Below are 19,885 nucleotides of genomic sequence, written 5' to 3' on the forward strand. Positions count from 1 at the left end.
CATCATCACCATCATCATTCATCAGATCCTCAAAGGTTGATCTGAATATGAATCATACCAGATTCACACATTGAGGTGATTGGTGTGCATTGAGTAATCATACTTCAATGGAGATGGGGAAATAGTACCAACATCATTGTAATTTGGTTGTGGCATCAATGAGCTAGCTCATTGTACTTGGAATATTTAAAACTCGGATATCTGATCATGATGATTGTGATGACAATGATGATGATGAGTATGATGTTGATGACGATGATCGAGTTATCCAGAGATAGTTCCGTGCAGGGTGATACCAATCTCGTCCAATCCATCTCAATGTATTCCAACACAATCCAATGCAATCCAGCGAAGTCCAGCGCAACTCGTTGATCAGATTGATTGTGTACATGTACAACAGATTGATGATGTTGTTGTGTTTTAGTATAATATCCTTTCAAGTTGTTCTACAACTTCCTCTGGCTGATCTGGTGTTGGTGCAAAGAAGTCTATGAACTCCCATTCCTCCTTGGATTCACCTTCGTCCAACGTGGTGTACTGAGTGCTGGTCGCCGGTGATTGTCCAGAGGCCAGTCGTTGATAAGTGAATGGACCCGATGAGCCAAGATTCGGTGAGGCCAACAGTTCGACCAAGTTGTGAAGGAAGTGCAAATGTGTGTCGGCAGGTGTCAGAATGCCCTGTTGGAAGCGCAAGTATGATATATTCTCTCCAAGCAGGAACAATGACTTTTGATAATCTCTAGTCTTGGTCTTGTTGTTAAAGTACAAAGGGTATTGTTGTTTCCTTTGTTGTTGTTGGGTGATGTACGCATGTTAATGAATGAATAGTGTCCATCGTTGGACGAGGGTGGGTTGGTACCTACGTTGGATCATCATTCTGTTGTATGGTCGACTTTGAGCCAATGAATCGCATCTTGTGAGGCAGGGGAATGGAGAGGACTGTCGCTATCATGTCGGTAAGCTTGACAATATAGCCAAGTGTAGCTGATACAATGTCCTTTGGGTATTCTGATTGATTGATCGAGGGTCAGCATTGGGGTGTGTCCATGGCCACACTCACTCAATCCATTGTTATACATACTCTGTAGTTTCTTATCGTTAATTACAATATTTACAATGATCACGTTGTCTGGTTCAACTGGTGACTGCATGATTGGAAGTATCTGGTTGGTGATCTGGTCGATTACCTGTCGTCGTCGCAGAGTAAGCTTCATTCTGTTGTCATTGAGATCCAATCGTATACGTTCAATGCGCTCAGGCAGTAGGGTACACTCTGACTTGTCCGAGTTGTCATATGTAGCCTTATTCTTTTTGAGTAGATTACGTCTTGAACTTAGATATCGTTTCTTTGCTTCGATCATCTCGTGGTCGGCCTCTATCTCTTGTTTCATCGTATCATTCTTTTGTTTGAGTTGTGATAATTGAGCGCGACGACCAATAATATAAGACATCTTGGTCTCCCTTTCAATATCCTTTCTATGTGATTCCAAGTGATCCTCAATCAATCTCTTCATTGCCGTATTTACAGCACGTTTCTCTATAACATTCTCAATAAGTTCAAATACTCTGGTTTGATCTGTTGTTATCCTTTTGTATGTCATACATATAGTTGTTAATCAATCATTCATTCATTCATTCAATCAATCAATCAATCAACTATTACATACTTTGTTAAACAATATTTACAATATGATTCTTGGAAGTTGTAATTTGTATTACATGAGCTACAGTTGAAGAAGAAGTCCATCACTTGATATTATATATGTTGATAGCATTCTGCTGTCTATCTCTATAAAACTATTCTTTCTATCTATCTATCTGTCTATCTCTTTGTCCTTGGACATGAACCATTTGTGTAAATGAAGACAACCTTGATCTTCTCAACTTATTTCATGACCTCCCCCCTTCATTTATTTCATTCCTCTCCTTACCAGTCAACAAACACACACAACTCATTCACACACACAACACAACTCCAATCAATCAATCACTCTACTCTAAGTTTAAATGTGGTGGGTGGAGTTGATTGAATGAGGGTGTATTTATTAATGATAGTGTATGTGTGATTGTCATCCAAGTCACTACATGAGGCTTGGAGTAAAGCCAACATGTTGACTGGATGAGCACATATACACTCTCCAACAACTCTGACTCTCTCACAATGAATGTGTTGGAGTTGTGTTGTGTGTATGATGCTGCTACTATCAATCAATCAATCAATCAATCACTTAATCACTCAATCATCTGATCATACTTACTTTCCTTTATTATTATTACATAGATATATATACATATTAGAAAGAAGTATAGGATGAAAGGAACACGTAACTGGCCTCGTAGGCCAATACTTGTTCTATTCTTATTGATATTGATAATACTTGGATTCAGTGTTTCAAGGAATAATGCAGTCAGTGTATTAGTTTGGTCAGGAATAAATTGGTCTGGACTTGGTACCAGACCCTACAACACTCCCAACTATGTTGGTCAAGACATTGACAAAGAGAAGACATGCAAATACCACTGTGACTTTCTATGTAAGCCACTCACTCATTCACTCACTCATCCAATCAATCAATCACTCCGATCTCGAAATATTTCCACCAACCACACAATCCTGGAACAATTCCAAACACTCAATCATACTAACTTTTGAAAAAATAGATGACAAGTCGAAGCTGCCTAGCGCTGATGTGATTATGTTGGAAGGTCAACCACTTACAAAGGGTCTGTTGTATGAGTATCTTGAGAAGATACCGACGATTCCTCAAAAGGAGGTAGGCCAGACATTTTTGAATTATGGAGTGGAGCATGGTCGTTTCTTCCCAATCACTGAAGAGCCTAGATTCCTCGATCACATTGATCTCAACATGACCTATCGTCTAGACAGCCAAGTGCCCATAACCTACGCCTGCTCGTGGGGTATGTACGCCAATGGCTCCATCAACAACTTCCCGGACGCCAAGGTCGTGCCCTTCAAGAAGAAGAAGAAGTCCGTCGCCATGCTCTCGTTCAACTGTGGTGTGGGCGGTGCCATCTTCCGAAGCTCGTACCTTGAGCACCTTATGGTGCACTTCCCGCTGGCCAGCTACGGCAACTGCATGCAGAACACCAAGTTGGACGCCGACGACAAGATGCCCGTCGAGACCTGGACAGACCTGGGTATGCAGCTCATGTACAAGTCAAAGACGATGAGCAAGCATCTGTTTGGCGTGGCGTTTGAGAACAACAACCTCACAGACTACGTCACAGAGAAGGTGTACAACGTGTTGCTCGGTGGAACTGTTCCATTGTACATGGGTGCGCCCAATATCAACGAGTTTGTTCCAGAGAACAGTATCATCAATGTGGCCGACTTTGAGAGTCCGGCTGCACTTGGCAAATACCTCAAATACCTCTCTGGCAATGAGACCGCCTACAACGAATACTTTGCCTGGAAGAAGAAGCCCCTACCCCAATACTTTATCGAGAAGTACGAACAATGTATCTTCTATCAAGGTGAATGTCGTCTATGCACACTCATCACTGACAGGTTAGTCAAGGTATGTTTGGACACTGGGTGGGTGGGATATTTCCAGCCTCCAGCCCTCCCCATCACACTCTCGCCCACACTAACCCAATCAATCTATCAATCAATAACTTGTAGGAACACTATGAGAAGATTGAGAGGAATGATAAGCATCGTATTGAGTTTGGTGAGCCTGCTGCCATCGCATCTCAACTCAAGGGTGTACTTATGAAGCCCGAAAGTTGTATCAAGACTGTTGCCAAGGATCATATTCAATCTATAGACGATCACTTCACATTCGAAGCATGGTTAATCCCCGTGAAGATGAAGAAAATGAGGTATGTCAATCATCCTCCATCACTCTCCCATCACCTAACACTCACTCACTCACTCAATCAATCAATCATTCAATCAATTGATCAATCAATTAGGTTGTTCACAATTACAAAGGCATTGAGTGTTGAGATTATTACAGAGTTCAACAGGAACTATTTACAGGTGTGCCTGGATCAAGTTGGTGAATGTTTGGTCAGTGAGAGTCCATTGGAGTATGGTCAGTGGAGACATGTTGCCGTCTCAATTGAGAGAGTTACACAAGGTCAAATCCGCATCAGTCTCTACATCAATGCTGCACTAGACTATCAAAAGGATGTCCACTTCTCATCGTTCAAAGTATTGCCAAAGTTTGACATGTTAGTTGGATGTCACGAGGGTATGTACCATCACACTCAATCACTCAATCACTCAATCACATTCACTTACTTTTTCAATCAAACAACTTTAGCTGGATATGATGGTATATTGGATGATGTTACCGTGTGGAATAGGACATTGAGTGAGAGGGAGATATCGAAATCAATGTTCAAGAAGTTTAGAGGTGATGAGGCTGGTTTGATGTTGTACATGACGTTCAATGGACCAGCACCATTCGATTACTCTATCAATCGTCATCTGATCACTCATGAATCATTGGAGGTGATACCGTTGGATCACAAACCATTGAACCTAAATTGTTGCAGTCAATTGACCAACGATACAAAGATATTGAATCCATATAAACCAGAGACAATGGTATAGGTACCAGTCTCCAACATTCAATATCACTTTCCAAGTCTACTATTTATGGCGGTCCGCGTGGGACCCAAGAGAATCGTCGTTCTGATGAATGAATGCTTAGAGGTTAATAATTTCCTGAATAGGTGATTGGTATTCATTCCAATGATTAATTAATAGTATAGTTTTATAATATAATTTATTAAGCTTCATCACTTTATTTAGTCAATCTCTTTTATAGATAGTGATATTTATATAATAGATAAATATATCATTAATATCACATAATAATCAAAAGACATGGGATCCAGGAATAACTCACAACTTCAACAAGTTCAGTATTATCAATATCAACAACATCGCTTAACTTTCAAAGACTCACTATATAACTTCTTAGGTATATTTATTGATATTTATGATTATTCTGTACATTGTTATACCAAGATAAGTAATTATTCTTAATATAATAGTTGATATATTTAGATTTTATTAACTTAAATATTCTTTAATTAGTATCAAAGTTTTGGTATGAGAGACATGTTAGGGATGTATTCAAAAGACTCAACTTCCCTCTACCAGATGGTCCAATGATTACAGCGATGAAACAAGCAATGAATGATGATTGCATACTTATTGTGATTGATCCAATTAATCAAGGTGTCCAGGCCAGAATAGATATGGACTCCGTCCCTCCCCGTCCTGATTCTACCACAGTGTTGCACCAACTCAACACCATTTGGGATCGCTCAGGAGCCGTACCCCTTCTCCCTAACCAGGATCGAGTCTGGATATACTCAAGTCATCTTCACTTTGATATCGGATGGTTGTTCAATCATCAACAAGACTGGATACGACACCAGGAAGGTTCTCCTGATATGGCGCACTTAATGGTCTGGTACCCTTTTGGAAAACGCCAAACCCAGAATCTCCAGCTCTTCAATGCCAACAACAAAGCTGAATTGAGAACTAGAATTCTGGAAGTGAATCCAAACCCAATCTCAACTAATACAATCACTTCAACTAAAAATGATTGATTGAACTTCAAAATTCAAATTAATAGACGATGAAGTAAAATGGGAGAGGGCAAGGGTTGAACTTAGGACAAGTTCATTTAATTCGCGCGCGCATTCATTACAGGGTACAGATAATATATAGATAGATATGGAGGACGACTCTAACAACAACAACAATAATAATAATGTTGATGAACTTGGTGAGGAGGAGTTTGAGGATGACGAGGAGTTCGCAAGCTTGGATATGCGTATAGACTCTGCTGCTGCGTCTTCACGTAGCAAGCTCCCTGCACAGTTTGAAATTGACAATATACCAGGACTTTCTAGAAAGAAGAAATCAAAGAAGAAGGATGGAGAAAGCAATCCAGTATGATCATCTATGTCAATCAATCATTCAATCACATCATTCACTCACTAGCTCACTCAATCAATCAATCAATGAATCAATGTATAGTTGACTAGACTACCAGAGAAGACAAAAGAACTTATTATGAAGGGAATGCAACAGTATACAGCCGGACAGTATCAAGAGGCATTGGACTCATTCTTTAAGGTGATGGAGTTGTCACCTAGATATCCTAGAACATACACGATGATGTCACTCATCTATCAGGACATGGGCAATGATAAGAAGGTGGCGTGGGCATTGTACCTCGCCGCCGAGGTCGGTGGTCGTTTGCCCGAGCTCTGGAAGCGTGCGGCAAAGGCATCGGTCAAGGTCAACGACTATGCCACGGCGATCAAGTGCTACAAGAGAGTGCTGCGACAGGACAAGGAGGACCTTGAGTCAATCTACGACCTCTCGTGTCTTTATGCCAACGAGGGCATCTACGACAAGGCCTACCTTGGGTTCAAGTCCTTGCACGCTCTGCGACCAGAAGACCCCTCTGTAATCACGTACCTGGTCAGCGTGGCGATATCTCTAGACAAGCTCGATGAGGCCATCGAGATCGTGGAGGCGGCCATGGACAATCAGTTTGGCAGGGACTTTGCTGAGCTGGACCTGGACCTGTTCAACATCATGATGGAGCTCTATAACAAGGCGCGCGAGTTTGAAAAGACCGTGGACTTCTTCCCGCGAGTGCGCGCGCTCTTCCCCGACAACATTGAGATACCACTGGACATCGTGCTCAATGCGGCCATCGCCTATTATTCAATGGGCGAGGAGAAGATGGGCGATGTATGCTATCGACAGATCATGAAGAACGATGTCAATTCAATTGGAGACATCTATTTCTCACTTGGTGAGAAGCTCAAAGAGCTAAACATGCTACAGAAGGCATTACCATTGTTCTTGGCATTGTTGAGATCTGACAATGTAAGTGGACCATTCATTCATTCGTTCATTCAATCAATCACTCACTCAATCAATCAATGTAGTTCGAGAAGAAGCAAGTATTATACTATGTTGGATCGATATACAAGGACCTTCATGACCCTGTGACCGCCTCCAAGTATCTAGAGATTGGTATGTTGTTGATTGGATCGCTGGATCCCTCGACGTCCTATATGCGCGCATCACCCACTCACTCACTCAATCAATCAATCAATCAAACATAATAGCCGTCGAGGATGACCCGACATTCAAGGAGTCTGCCCTGCTGTTGTCAGACATATACAAGGAGCTGGGGCAATATGACATGTCCCTCAGCTTGCTGACAAATCTAAAGTCAGGTGATGGTATGTTGTCCAAGCTCGTCCGATGATGGCTCACTCACTCACTCACTCACTCAATCCATCAATCAATCTAGGCACACAAGCAGGAGATGATGAGACTGAGGAAGAGAGATATAATTCAACTTTGAAGGACTTGGAGTCGAGGAAGGAGACATTGACATCGCAGGACGTTAGGGAGTTGACAAAGATTGCCGAGGATTACTTGGCACTGAAGAAGATTCCACAGTATCTTGGTATTGCGAGGGCTTTATTGCATGGCTCTACAAACGACATACGACTGCGCAATCCTAGTAAGCTGGCTGCTGCCCTCAATGAGGCCTACTACAACAAGAAGAAGCGTGAGAACAGGAAAGAATACACCTATGTGCGAACGATATCCGATCGTCCAAACATCCCATTCGCAGAGAAGATGGAAGAGGATGACTATTTCAAATTGGTCAATGATGTAAGTATCGATCAATCACTAGATTGAATGATTGATCACTGACATGGAATGGTTCCATTTCCACCCATCCCTCTCCCTCCCAATCGATCAATCAATGAATGAATATAGATGGCCAAGGTATTGTGCGCCAGACAAAGACATGATGAAGCAGCACAGTTGATTAGATATGCTTTGAAGAATGTCAAGTTGAACAATCCATCATACTCGCATCAGCTCAAGTTCTTCCTGGTGGGAATAGCCTACCAGCAGGACAAGCCATTCTTGGCATTCAGATACTTCAAGTACGCCTGTGACAGGAAGCCCTACAGCCACAGACTCTGGAACCTCTTCAACAAGGTGGTGAATTGGTCCAAGGGCGACTACTATATCTCCAACAAGCCATTCCTCAACGTGTTGATGGAGAAGTATCCAAAGAGTTTGCCAATACGTATTATTGCCGGCAACTTTAGTATGCACAGCACGCCCAAGTGTTCACTGATCGAGTACCTCAAGGCCTACAAGTACAATTCCAAAGAGCCACTTCTCAACCTACTCATTGGCATCACCATACTCAATCAGGCAGCCAGCAGGAAGCAACCAGATCGTCACAAGTTGGTCATAACAGCATTTACATTCCTCTACAAGTACAAGCAGTATGTATTATCAACCATGGACACTCTATCAATCACTCACTCACTCACCCAATCAATCAATCGATCTTATTTAGTGGACGACTTCCAGAAGAGACTCAGGAAGCATATTATAATATGGGTAGGGCAGCACAGCAACTTGGTATATTCTACTTGGCCATTGATTATTATAACAAGGTACTGCAGTGCAAGGAGGAGAGTGAGGCCAGATATTCACTCAAGGCAGAGACTGCATTCAACCTTTCACTGATGTACAAGAAGGATAATCCAGAGTTGGCCAAACATTTGTTGGATCAATATTGTGTCATCTAATAACCTGCCTAATAATGACATTGTAAATACACATCACATCATTCAAATAAATATCACCAGGACCTGTCTTGTCCAAGTTTGACAAGTCTGGTCGCGCGACCACAAAAGTGAACATCACACCCCACTCAAGCTCATTCATTCAGACTCATGCATGCAAGTATCTCAAACAGATACAGATAGCACGACAGATCAAGATGGTATTGTCAGCATTAAGTAGACATTGCTATCACTTACAAACAGTGACACGTCTGTCTTGGACAAGACTACCCATTCATCATCACTTTGCAAACGGCATCATCAGACATGCATCCACTTCAGCCGCAGCAACAGCAACAGGAGCAGCAACAGTACTATCTGCATCGAGGAATAGGATCAAAGTGAACAAAACAACAACAACATCATCAACAACGGTGGCTGCTACAGCAAAGACTACTGTTGTGAATGTGAAGACTGAGCCTGACGTCTTGGAGACAGACTCTGAAGAATCAATCGCAAGGAGGAAGAGACTCAAGATGAAGATGACCGAAGAGTTGGATGGCGAAAAGGATGTACCACCAACATTGGATTATGGACATCCGGGTAGTGCAGCACTCACACCTGCAATGATGCAGTATCATCACTTCAAGAAGAAGTATCCCAATCATATATTGCTGTTCAGAATAGGTGACTTTTATGAGATGTTCTTTGATGATGCTGTCACTGTATCATCACTGCTACACATCACGCTGACCACTAGAGGTGTCAAGTCTGCCAAGACCGACACACCAATGTGTGGCTTCCCTCAACATGCTGCCGACACCTACATCGAAAAGTTGATCAGACATGGAAAGACCGTGGCCGTATGCGACCAAGTTGAAGAGATCAAGCATGGCAAAGCAGTCAGCGGCAACAAGGTTGTGAAGCGTGATGTTGTGCGAGTGTAAGTGTACCCTTACCCTACCTTTGCCCTTCCCTCACTCATTCATCCTCCATCAACATCACAGTGTAACACCTGGCACAGTGTTTGAAGACAGGTTCCTTCAACCATTCAACAACAACTTCTTGATGTCAATAGCTCCAGCTGGAATCAAACCTGCCGCACTCTCTGTCATGACCCCAACACAATCACTATCACCAACCCAACTGTTCTCCCTTGCGTGGCTAGACCTCAGCACAGGTCACTTCTTTGTTTCAGAGACAACACGTATGTTAATCCAATCAGCTTCTCTGGCATGCCCACTCACCTTACCCATCCAAACAATCAATCAGTTGACTCACTCTCTGGTGAGTTGTATCGCGTATCACCTAGCGAACTATTGCTGCCACAGTCACTGGCAGCCAATGAACAGCTGTCTACATTGCTCAAACCTTATCATGTCACTGTTCAAGATGCTACATCATTCAGCTTGGACAACAATGCCAAGATGTTTAACGAGGCCTATGAGATTGAGCCCAATGACGTCGTGGAGGAGTTCCCATCGATAACAAAGCATCAACTGGGCGTGGTCGGCTCAGTACTCAACTATGTATATAATACTCAACTTGGCAAGATACCTCACATTGATCAGCCACAACTATTCTCAGCGCAGACCTCCATGTTCATTGACTTCTCCACCAGGAACTCATTGGAGATATCAAAGACCTTCCAAGGACTGAGGAAGGGCAGTCTACTCGACACAATCGACCGAACACTCACATCAACCGGCAGTAGGTTGCTTCATTCAAGGATACGTATGTCATTTCATTCATTCGCTCTATCAATCATGGGATCATCCCTGACTGACTCACATTGCCACAAATACAGAGTCACCTTGCCTCTCAATCAAAGAGATTGAACATCGATTGAATGCCGTGGAGTTCTTTTATCATCGACCGGAGTTGGTTAGGGACTGCAGGAGACTGTTGTCAAAGTGCTACGACTTGGAGAGATGTCTACAACGTGTGTTCATTGGTCGTGCTGGTCCTCGTGACCTCGCTTCAATTGGTGCAACACTAGTCGCTGCCACAATGCTCAAACAAAGATTGATCGATGCACTACAGACTAGCACTGATGCTGCGTCTGCTGCTGCTGCACAGGCATCGACGAAGACCAAGGCATCATCAAAAGTAAAAGTATCCCATGATCCTATACTAGAGGTGGCACAATCACTGGTCGATCAGATATCAGACTTTGATGGATTGTTGGCCACATTATCAGAGGCATTGGTTGACAATCCACCATATTTGGTCAGTGATGGAGGATTCATTCAGAGAGGATATTCAAAGGAGTTGGACGACACGATGACATTACGCGACAAGAGCAAGGACATCATTGACAGCATACAGGCAAAGTACAGGAAGCAGCTGGGCATCCCCTCGCTCAAGATCAAGCACAATCAAACCATTGGATACTTTGTGGAGATAATGTCGCAGAATAGAGAAAAGGTGCCCAACACATTCATACATGTACAGACACTCATCAATCACATGCGATTCAAGTCCAAAGAGATGATTGAGTTGGAGGAGCGTATAAACAGGGCGTCGTCCGAGGCATTGGAGATTGAACAGACAATATTCAGACAACTATGCACTGTTCTATCTTTGGACTATGGTGATATGATCAAGTCAACAAGCAAGGTATTGGCCACAATAGATATATCATGTTCATTTGGACTTATTGCCAAGGAGAGAGGTTACAACAGACCAAAGCTAACTGAGAAGTATGTGGTCATTCATTGAATCAATCAATCATTGTTACTCACACACTCGCTCTCAACCAATCAATCAATCAATCATATAACAGACCAATATTGAACATTGAGGGTGGAAGACATCCAACAGTGGAGATTGCAAAGATGGAGAAAGAGGGTTCAATCAAATCATTCATTACAAATGATTGTCACTTGGATTACAACAAGGACTCTTTGTTGTGGCTTATCACTGGTCCAAACATGGGCGGAAAGAGTACATTCTTGAGACAGAACGCATTGATATCAATAATGGCACAAGTTGGAAGCTTTGTACCAGCGGACAAGGCAGAGATTGGAATCATTGACAGTATATTTAGTAGAGTTGGCTCCTCAGATGACCTGGCTAATGACAAGTCAACGTTTATGGTCGAGATGATTGAGACTGCATCAATTCTCAAGAAGGCCACTTCCAAATCCTTTGTGATCATGGATGAGGTGGGCAGAGGTACCAGCACATTGGATGGACTGGCAATCGCACAGTCTGTCATCGAGCATCTCTATCATGGCATCAAGTGTCGCACACTATTCGCCACACATCATCACGAGCTCACAAAACTGTCACACACAATGAAGAAGATCAAATGCCATGCTTTGGCCGTCAAGGAAGACGATGGCGAATTGCTATTCACGCACAAGATCCTTCCAGGCATCTCCAACAAGTCCTACGGTATCTTTTGCGCCAAACTAGCTGGTATCCCAGACCAAGTGATCAAGCGTTCACAGGAGATACTTGCCACTCTGGAGTCGTCTTCGAAAGAATAAACATGGAGCTATTGATGCTCAATTTAATCTACCATACTCTAATATTAATAGATAAATATGTCGCGCACAAGCGCAATTTCTTTACTAACAAACTAACTAACTATAACAAACTAATATTGGAAGGCAACTTCGCCACAAGTTCCATCTGGATTGGCGACGAAGATCACTGGTGTCAGATTATTCTCACCGGCCATGCTAAGGAATGAAGCCTTGAGATGTTGGATCAAGTTATCCTTGCCCTGTATCCTCGCATAAGTGATCTCGACGATCTTGGCGCAGAAGTACGTCTCCCAAGTTCTCTTATTGTTGAACTCTTGGTAAAAGGACACGATTGAGTCTATATCGATAAAGTTGATGAAAGCGTATCCATAGTTATGTTTGGTCTATAATTGATTGATTGTTTGATTGGTTAGTGATTGATCAAATGAGATAGTTCCACTCATTATTGATTGGATCACTTACAGTTGGATCGATTGGTAAATAAAGGTAGTCGTAGGCTCCTTTGAAGTTCTCATCTAGGACGTTGAGGAGATGTGACTGGGTCATTCGGTTGGGGAGGTTCTTGATCATGAGACTGGTCCTGGCATCGAGTCGTGATTTAACTTTCTCAATGGAGAGGATGTACTCTTGGCACTGCATCAAGTCCTTCATGCTGCCGCGTGGACTACGTGGACTCTTGCCACTGTTCTTGGACAATGAGGTCACACGAGGCGACGAGCCGGCTGATGGTGGCGATGCCGTGGCACCACCCATCACGTCAGACGTGATGACGCCACCACCGCTATCAAGTTGTTGTTGTTGTAGTAGCTTGAGCTTCCAACCCGCTGGCAATGGTACTGCTGGATGTTTGTTTGATGAATGTATACTGTTGATTGTTACGCTGCCACTCAAGTTGTTGATGAAGCTATTGCTGAGATTGTTGATGATGCTGTTGTTGTTGGCATTATTGTTGATATTGTTATTATTGACGCTATTGTTGTTGTTGTTATTATTGTTGAAGCTATTGTTGAAGCTGTTATTGAAACTGTTGTTGAAACTGTTGGACGCCGATCCACTGTTGAGGCTGAGGTTTGATGATGACCCTTTGGGTGGACTGCCGGCTGGTGGAGTGGACGAAGGACTGTTGAGCATCGGACTCTTGAGCCAGTCGGCTTGTTCAAAGAGTGGAGTGATGTCGATTCCATTGGGATCGTTTGTGATTGACGCCTGGTTGGACAGCTTTTTGAGCGATCCGGCCCTCGAATGTTGGATCTTCATCGGCTTGCCGGCGATCTCTGTGCGATTGAGCGAGCGTAGTGCCTCGACGGCGTGACGCTGGTCGTAGTACTCGATAAACTTGTACGACTTGTTGGAAGCCTCGCGCATATCCTTGATGTGTCCAAACTCTCCAAACAGTCTGAGCAGCATGGCGTTGTTGACCGAGGGATCCATGTCAATGAGCACCAATGTGCCAAAGTCGCAGTTGAGGTCTCTCAACGTCGTGTAGCATATCTCCAACTTGCGCTTGTCCAGCTCCATTCCATTGAGGTTGCGATGTGCAACGGTCGCGTGTCTAATATCATGGTAGTCAACGACAATGAATCCACGATGCTTGCATCTGCTCATTATAGACTTGACCTCGCCGTATGACGAGAACAACTTGCGCAACGTCGAGTCCTCTAGACGCTGGGTGACATTGCCCACAAACAGCGATCGTGATGGTGCGTCCCTGAGCAGGTAGGTCTCGGTCTGGTACGGGTTGTGATTGGCCGCCAGGGTTGGAGGTGTGGATGGTGGGGTGGTTGGCTGTCTCAGACCGCTGGCGGGCAATGGCGTCACGTGGACAGAGGGTGGCGGCGACACGGACTTGGTGGGAGAGGCATTGGGCACGGTCAACAAGGACAGAGGTGGAGGTGAGAAAAGGTGGGCCGAGTTGGGCATGTGTGGTCGTGGCGATGGCACAGACTGGTCAATCACCAGCTGTGGCGATGTGCTACCGCCAGCCAGTCGAGGCGACACTATTGGGCTACAGTCGAGAATGCTTAGATTGACGGGGCTGTCTCCGGGTTGGTAGTGCGAGTTGTTGCCACTTAATGGTGTGTTGTTGCTATGTCCGTTTGTGTTATTGTTGTTGTTGTTATTGTTGTGATGTAGTACTGTGCTCTTCATTGCTTGTAGCCTCATATGGAACTGCTGTCGCTCGACATCCAAGTTGTGTATCCTGTTCTCCATGGCCATTATTGGGTTGGCTGGTTGTTGTTGCTGTTGCTGTTGGCTAGGCTGTTGCTGCTGATGTTGATGATGATGTTGGATGAACTGAAGTTGATGTTGAAGGTTCTGCAGCTCCATGTCCAACTCATTCACCTTGTTTTCTATTGTTGCCAGACCTGAGAAGTTGGGCAGTGATGTCGATGTTGGCACTGATCTCTGATGTTGTTGTTGATGATTATGTTGTTGATAATGTTGTTGGTGCTGTTGTTGTTGAAGAGGTTGATGTGGTAGCTGATGATGGAATGGTGGAGAGTGTACTCTGGTCACCTCTGGCACTGATCCAAATATTGAGTACTCGCCACCACCTCGTGGACTTAGGAAGTTGTTGTTGTTATTGTGGTTGGTGTGTTGATGATATTGTGCCAGAGGTTGTTGGTAGCCTGTGGACAATGGGTTCAACTGTTTCCAAGATGTCATTTCATATCTACTCTGTATCTTTGGATCGCGCTGTGGTGTGAGTCCATCAATGCCAACTACTACATTACTATTATTATTGTTGTTTGAGTTGTTGTTTGAGTTGTTGTTGGACAAGCCATAGAGATGCTTTGGTAATGCTTCATAGTTGTTGTTAAACAATGAGTAACTTGACATTGGATTGTTATGGATGTTGTTGTTGCTGTTACTGTTGACGTTACTGTTGTTGGACTGCAAGGGTGGTGATGGTGATGATGGTGATGGATTGGACAAGGTAGGTCTGTAATTTAACAATGAACCTGAAATATCACTTAGAGAACCATTGCTCTCGTCATTGAATTGGTAACCATTCCTCTTCAATCCATGTTGGTGTTGATGGTGGGTGTGATCCATCATCGTTCAATAGCCCAAGGCCCTTTGTCACGAGAGTGGAAGTGTGTGTGAATGAGTGAGTGAATGAGTGAGGTGTCAATGTGATCGATTGATTGGTGTTGGTGTTAGGCCTTAAGTAATAAATAATAAAGTAAGAAGTATATAAATAGTATGTGTGTTTGTGTGTGTGCGCGTTTATCTCCGTCTTTGTTAGATAGAGTGCTCCACCAAGTTGGAGAGCAAGTCTAAAGAGTTGCTTGATTGATGTGCGGAAACGACTGTATTAGAACGATATTTTAGTCCAAAATGAGCCAACAACTCCAAAACGCCAATCGCTCGCGTTCGTCTGTGGGTTGGTCCAACCAACATCATCTGTCTGTGGTAGATGGCGTGGGCCTGATGGGTATTGAAGGGGGCTATAGTGGTGGTGGGGTCGAGGACCACACAAAGTCCTTCCAAAGTTTTTTGATGATGGTGATTAGAATAACGAGTAAGTCGAAGGCATGACCAATGCCCAATCAAATAATAGATTGGACTCATCATATCGTGTGTTTTTTACAACTATCAATCACTCGTTTGTTAATTAAAATCAAATTAATTAATAAAATACGGTGTGATTGTGATTGAATTGATCCATTATCATCGATTTAGTAGATTGTAAACTATATATAAATCTCGTTGTTATTGTGATTGATTGAATGAGTCCTGGGTGATTGATTGATTCGTGACCCATCACACCACACACTCACACAAGGCAAGGGTCCAAGTCTCGAGACATCACCCCGAGGTGAGAAGGAAGCATATTCTATTTATGTAATCCAGTCGACTTTGTACTAATTAGTAAAAGATAGTGTTAATCTTCATCCACTACCAACTTGTTGTCAATACACCATTTGGCAAATTTACACCATTGCTCACATGGACATTTGGCAAGATGATGGATGTTGCCAACTACTAATAGTCCACGCTTTGATCTTGTCAGTGAGACATTGAGTCGACGCCAATCATCTAGGAATCCAATACGATGACCTTCATTCGATCTGACCGTTGACAGAATTATAATCTCCTTCTCTCTACCTTGAAACGAATCCACTGTTGCCACAGTCGGTAATTGTTTGGCAAACTGTTTCTCCGCTTTAAGTTTATCAACAATCAATCTTGATTGTGATGAGTATGGTGTAATTATTCCAATGTCCTATGTTTGATTGGGTGAGCGAGTGAGTGAGTGAGTGATTGGAATGATTCCAGTTAGTGATGGCCCAACAACATACATTGATTCTGAGATCCTTGTTGCCTGCTACCAAACACTTCAATAGCTCGACTACTTTGTTGGCTTCCTTCTTGTTGGAATATGAATAGTTCTGGATCTTCTCCTTTCCATTGATGTGTACAAAGGCCACTGGCCAATCCTGGACAGGCCATCCAATGCCTTTTGGAATTGGTCTATCATCATCATCGATACCATTCTAAATATTGGAGGAATAGTGATTCATCGAATGAGTAATTGATTGAATGATTGATTGAAGGAGACATACCCTTAGTTTGTTCTCGTAGAAACATAATGATGGGAACTCGGCTATTCGAGAGTGCATGCGATATTGGATGTCGAGGAGATAGGGCTTAATGCCCTCTTTGACAAGTCGCTGGAATAGTCCCTGGGACAGTCCACCAAGGTGTGCCTCATTGGAACATACTGTTGGCGCCAACTGATTCTGATCACCAAATAAGAACAACTGTTGTGATCCTTTGAGTAGTGGAACGAGGATGGCCGGCTCCATCGCCTGGGTGGCCTCATCCACAACGACAATGGGGAATGTCTCGTCGTCCAGCATCGGATGGCCGGCCGATATGCATGTCGTACATATCACATCGACCTCGGCGATCAATCTCGACTTGACATCTCGCTCAATGCCCGCTTGATCCTGTCTGCTCTTGTACTGCAGCATCTCCTCCTGCAGTCGGTAGTCGAGTGTGGCTGATTGGAGGTCGGCGCGAACACTTGATGACTGGCCCAGTCGCAACACTTTGACGCCACACGCCAACAATCGTTCGAGAAGGTTGTCGACGCCAGCATTTGTGTAGGCCGTGACCAGGATCTTTGAAGAGCTCTGACATTGATACTTGAGATAGATGAGCAGACGCACGAGACTGACCGCCGTCGTAGTCTTTCCCGTGCCAGGTGGTCCTTGTACCAATGACACTCGCCTCTTCACACAACTCTTGATCACAGTGCGTTGTGTCTCGTTCAGTTTCCACTCCTTAAAGTCATGTGGCAACATCTCGCCCTTGGCGCGCTGTGTTGGAAGTTTGTAAATGTCCACTTCCTTGGCACATGCTGCCTCCAATGTTGTGCCGCCCCTCAGATGTCCTGTTATAATATCATACAACTTTGTTTTGTACAACAACTGACTTGATTGAATGGCATGCAGACCATCCATCATCCTCTGTATCGTTATGCAGTTGGTTCCATGGTCCACCCTCTTTAGATGTTTGATTGAGTGTCCAGTGTGAGTGGTGCGGAGAGAGTGTTAGCCAGGCCACGCGGTGACATGTTCGTGAGCATTGTGATACCTTACCCATGGCTTGGTGTTTGTGAACATCTTGGCCATTTGGTCGGCCTTGTCATCACATTTTAGTGAGACTTTGAGTGCTTTGGAGGATAGCTCGAGGAGCATGCCCTCGAAGACATCGTCATCCTTGAGGGGATCAACTCGACTTATAATGACAGGTTCACCAACCTTGAGTTTGAGTGAGCCAATGTCCTCGTCGTCGCCAACGTCCCATTTCAGGTCGACCAGATCGTTGGCCACAAACCTTATTATCAACTCGCCATACAGACGGCCAGAGACCAGTGCAGTCATGCCAGCCACGGCCAGTCCACTATTGCACAAAGCATGTATACTGCTTCGTAATAGACGCCTTTCAATATTTGACTTCTCGGCCTTGGCTTCCTTCACCAATAGTGATTGGAATTTATTAAAGTACTCCTGTTTCTTCTCATAGAATGCACCGCCCATTACAACAGGTAGCTGAGTGCCACCATCTGTTGTACGACGTTCCTTTGATCTATCTGCTGCCGATGTAGCATTGGCCAATGATATCTCAAGAGATCTAAATATAATTAAATGCGTCAGTGAGTCGGCGAGGGAATGAATGAGCGAGGAAGTGAGTGTGGACACATACTTCCAACCATTGCCAACTTGGTAAGGTCTCTCTTCTTCATTCTCATCATCTCTGGATCTCTTCTTCTTATCCTTATTCTTATTCTTTTTGTTATAGTCCTTTGACTTTGATGAAGATGTTGACGAGGTGGATGTTGTTGAAGTGGATGGTTTATCTCGGTCAATCAAGTCAACATCATCAACTTCAATCTGTAATGGTCGAACTGCATCCATCTTATTATCTGTATCCCGGATATATATATAAATAATGTTGAACAAGTAATAATAATGCTGGTGAACATGTTAAGGATTTAAATGAAAAGACGAACGAGACCACAATTCAATCTACAAGGTATACCTTCATTTCCTCGAAGTTGAGATCTTCATTCATTGACACACAGACACACAGACACAAGGTATCTCTTAAAGAAGAAGAATAAGATGGTCATCAAAGAGTTGGGAACATTGATACGTGGCAGTATGTATATCACATATTATGATGTGATTGAACACACTTGTGATCATATGATACCAACCAACCAACAAAACAATCCGACTGCATTGCATTACAATACATTAGTTGTTACACTTGACTTCCTCAAACCTATAGAGGACAAGGTATTATACTCATTCAGATCACCGACATCTGTTGCAAACTGGTCAATCATATCTGATAAGAAACAAATAGGTGGATATTCAACTGGGTCATTCGAGTGGAACCCTGAAGGATACGCATCGTTCAAGGGTAATCTATCATTAGCACTGCCTCAAGACAATCCCAAAGTTACAAAGTCTGGTTACGTTGGTGTATACTCACCTGTAAGTGTGTATACCTTGCCCGTGCATGTCACAGTCACTGACACATCAATATACATTAGGAGAAGTCATTTGAGTTCAATGTTGGCGATTACAAGTCTATCAAGATCAGAGCATGTACAGTATGTAATTTCAATCATTAATTCAATCAATCAATCATACTCATTCAATCAATCATACTCATTCAATCAATCAATCAAACATATTTAAAGGAGGGAAAAGCATATGGTATCGGTATATTGGAGAAGGGCAACAATAGAATGGTTTACAAGTCAATGTTTACAACAATCCCCGATAGATGGGAGGAGATGGAGGTAGGTGTACACATCAAACTGATATACATTGTATGACTTACCAACTTCAATAATAGATACCTTTGACAGACTTTTATAGGATTGTCAAGGGTAGTGTATCATTGGATCTAAATCCAATGGAGTTGGAATGTATTGATAGGATTGGATTCATACAAAGTGAGCGACATGATGGACCATTCCATCTAAAGGTGGACTATATCAAGCTGATACCAAAGTTTGACAAACCTTTGGACACATTCAATCAACGAAGACAAGCACTATCTCGCGATCAATCGTCATCATCAAACAATGGAATTGAATGAACATAGACAGTATCTATCATTTTTGATAACATAGCATTGTTACGATCATGATCTGATCGACTGATTGAAGAAGTTCAAACAACATAGTTTCGAAGTAGCCCTCACACACACAAACGACATCGCCCCAACCAACACACGCTACCCACTACCAG

General features: G+C 43.3%; 7 protein-coding genes across 7 annotated transcripts; 4 read left to right on the forward strand and 3 right to left on the reverse strand.

Annotated features, from left to right (window-relative positions):
- Positions 1–426: 426 nt before the first annotated feature.
- SAMD00019534_097430 (hypothetical protein) lies at positions 427–1,747 on the reverse strand (the record flags this gene model as incomplete). The annotated part of the gene is made up of 4 exons (XM_012895210.1): positions 427–789; positions 875–1,008; positions 1,082–1,587; positions 1,668–1,747. Coding segments are annotated over 4 exons (1,083 nt in total), but the record flags the coding sequence as incomplete, so codon positions are not given.
- Positions 1,748–2,696: 949 nt separating this feature from the next.
- On the forward strand, positions 2,697–4,582 carry SAMD00019534_097440 (hypothetical protein; the record flags this gene model as incomplete). The annotated part of the gene is made up of 4 exons (XM_012895211.1): positions 2,697–3,539; positions 3,644–3,843; positions 3,937–4,217; positions 4,290–4,582. The coding sequence occupies 4 exons, from the start codon at positions 2,697–2,699 to the stop codon at positions 4,580–4,582; spliced, it is 1,617 nt and encodes a 538-aa protein (XP_012750665.1).
- A 1,137-nt stretch (positions 4,583–5,719) lies between these two features.
- Positions 5,720–8,634, forward strand: SAMD00019534_097450 (hypothetical protein; the record flags this gene model as incomplete). Its single annotated transcript, XM_012895212.1, has 7 exons — positions 5,720–5,938; positions 6,026–6,889; positions 6,952–7,039; positions 7,135–7,251; positions 7,323–7,693; positions 7,802–8,325; positions 8,400–8,634. 7 exons carry the CDS (start codon positions 5,720–5,722, stop codon positions 8,632–8,634), a joined length of 2,418 nt encoding a protein of 805 aa, XP_012750666.1.
- A 194-nt stretch (positions 8,635–8,828) lies between these two features.
- SAMD00019534_097460 (hypothetical protein) lies at positions 8,829–12,104 on the forward strand (the record flags this gene model as incomplete). The annotated part of the gene is made up of 5 exons (XM_012895213.1): positions 8,829–9,553; positions 9,618–9,817; positions 9,883–10,344; positions 10,418–11,312; positions 11,396–12,104. 5 exons carry the CDS (start codon positions 8,829–8,831, stop codon positions 12,102–12,104), a joined length of 2,991 nt encoding a protein of 996 aa, XP_012750667.1.
- Positions 12,105–12,214: 110 nt separating this feature from the next.
- Positions 12,215–15,161, reverse strand: SAMD00019534_097470 (hypothetical protein; the record flags this gene model as incomplete). Its single annotated transcript, XM_012895214.1, has 2 exons — positions 12,215–12,487; positions 12,567–15,161. 2 exons carry the CDS (start codon positions 15,159–15,161, stop codon positions 12,215–12,217), a joined length of 2,868 nt encoding a protein of 955 aa, XP_012750668.1.
- An 832-nt stretch (positions 15,162–15,993) lies between these two features.
- SAMD00019534_097480 (hypothetical protein) lies at positions 15,994–18,535 on the reverse strand (the record flags this gene model as incomplete). Its single annotated transcript, XM_012895215.1, has 5 exons — positions 15,994–16,335; positions 16,412–16,606; positions 16,676–17,620; positions 17,717–18,251; positions 18,324–18,535. The coding sequence occupies 5 exons, from the start codon at positions 18,533–18,535 to the stop codon at positions 15,994–15,996; spliced, it is 2,229 nt and encodes a 742-aa protein (XP_012750669.1).
- Positions 18,536–18,742: 207 nt separating this feature from the next.
- SAMD00019534_097490 (hypothetical protein) lies at positions 18,743–19,733 on the forward strand (the record flags this gene model as incomplete). Its single annotated transcript, XM_012895216.1, has 5 exons — positions 18,743–18,779; positions 18,882–19,120; positions 19,180–19,239; positions 19,330–19,431; positions 19,488–19,733. The coding sequence occupies 5 exons, from the start codon at positions 18,743–18,745 to the stop codon at positions 19,731–19,733; spliced, it is 684 nt and encodes a 227-aa protein (XP_012750670.1).
- Between the last annotated feature and the right edge of the window lie 152 nt (positions 19,734–19,885).

The sequence above is a fragment of the Acytostelium subglobosum genome, assembly GCF_000787575.1.
Source record: "Acytostelium subglobosum LB1 DNA, scaffold: scaffold23, whole genome shotgun sequence".
Lineage (NCBI taxonomy): Eukaryota > Evosea > Eumycetozoa > Acytosteliales > Acytosteliaceae > Acytostelium > Acytostelium subglobosum.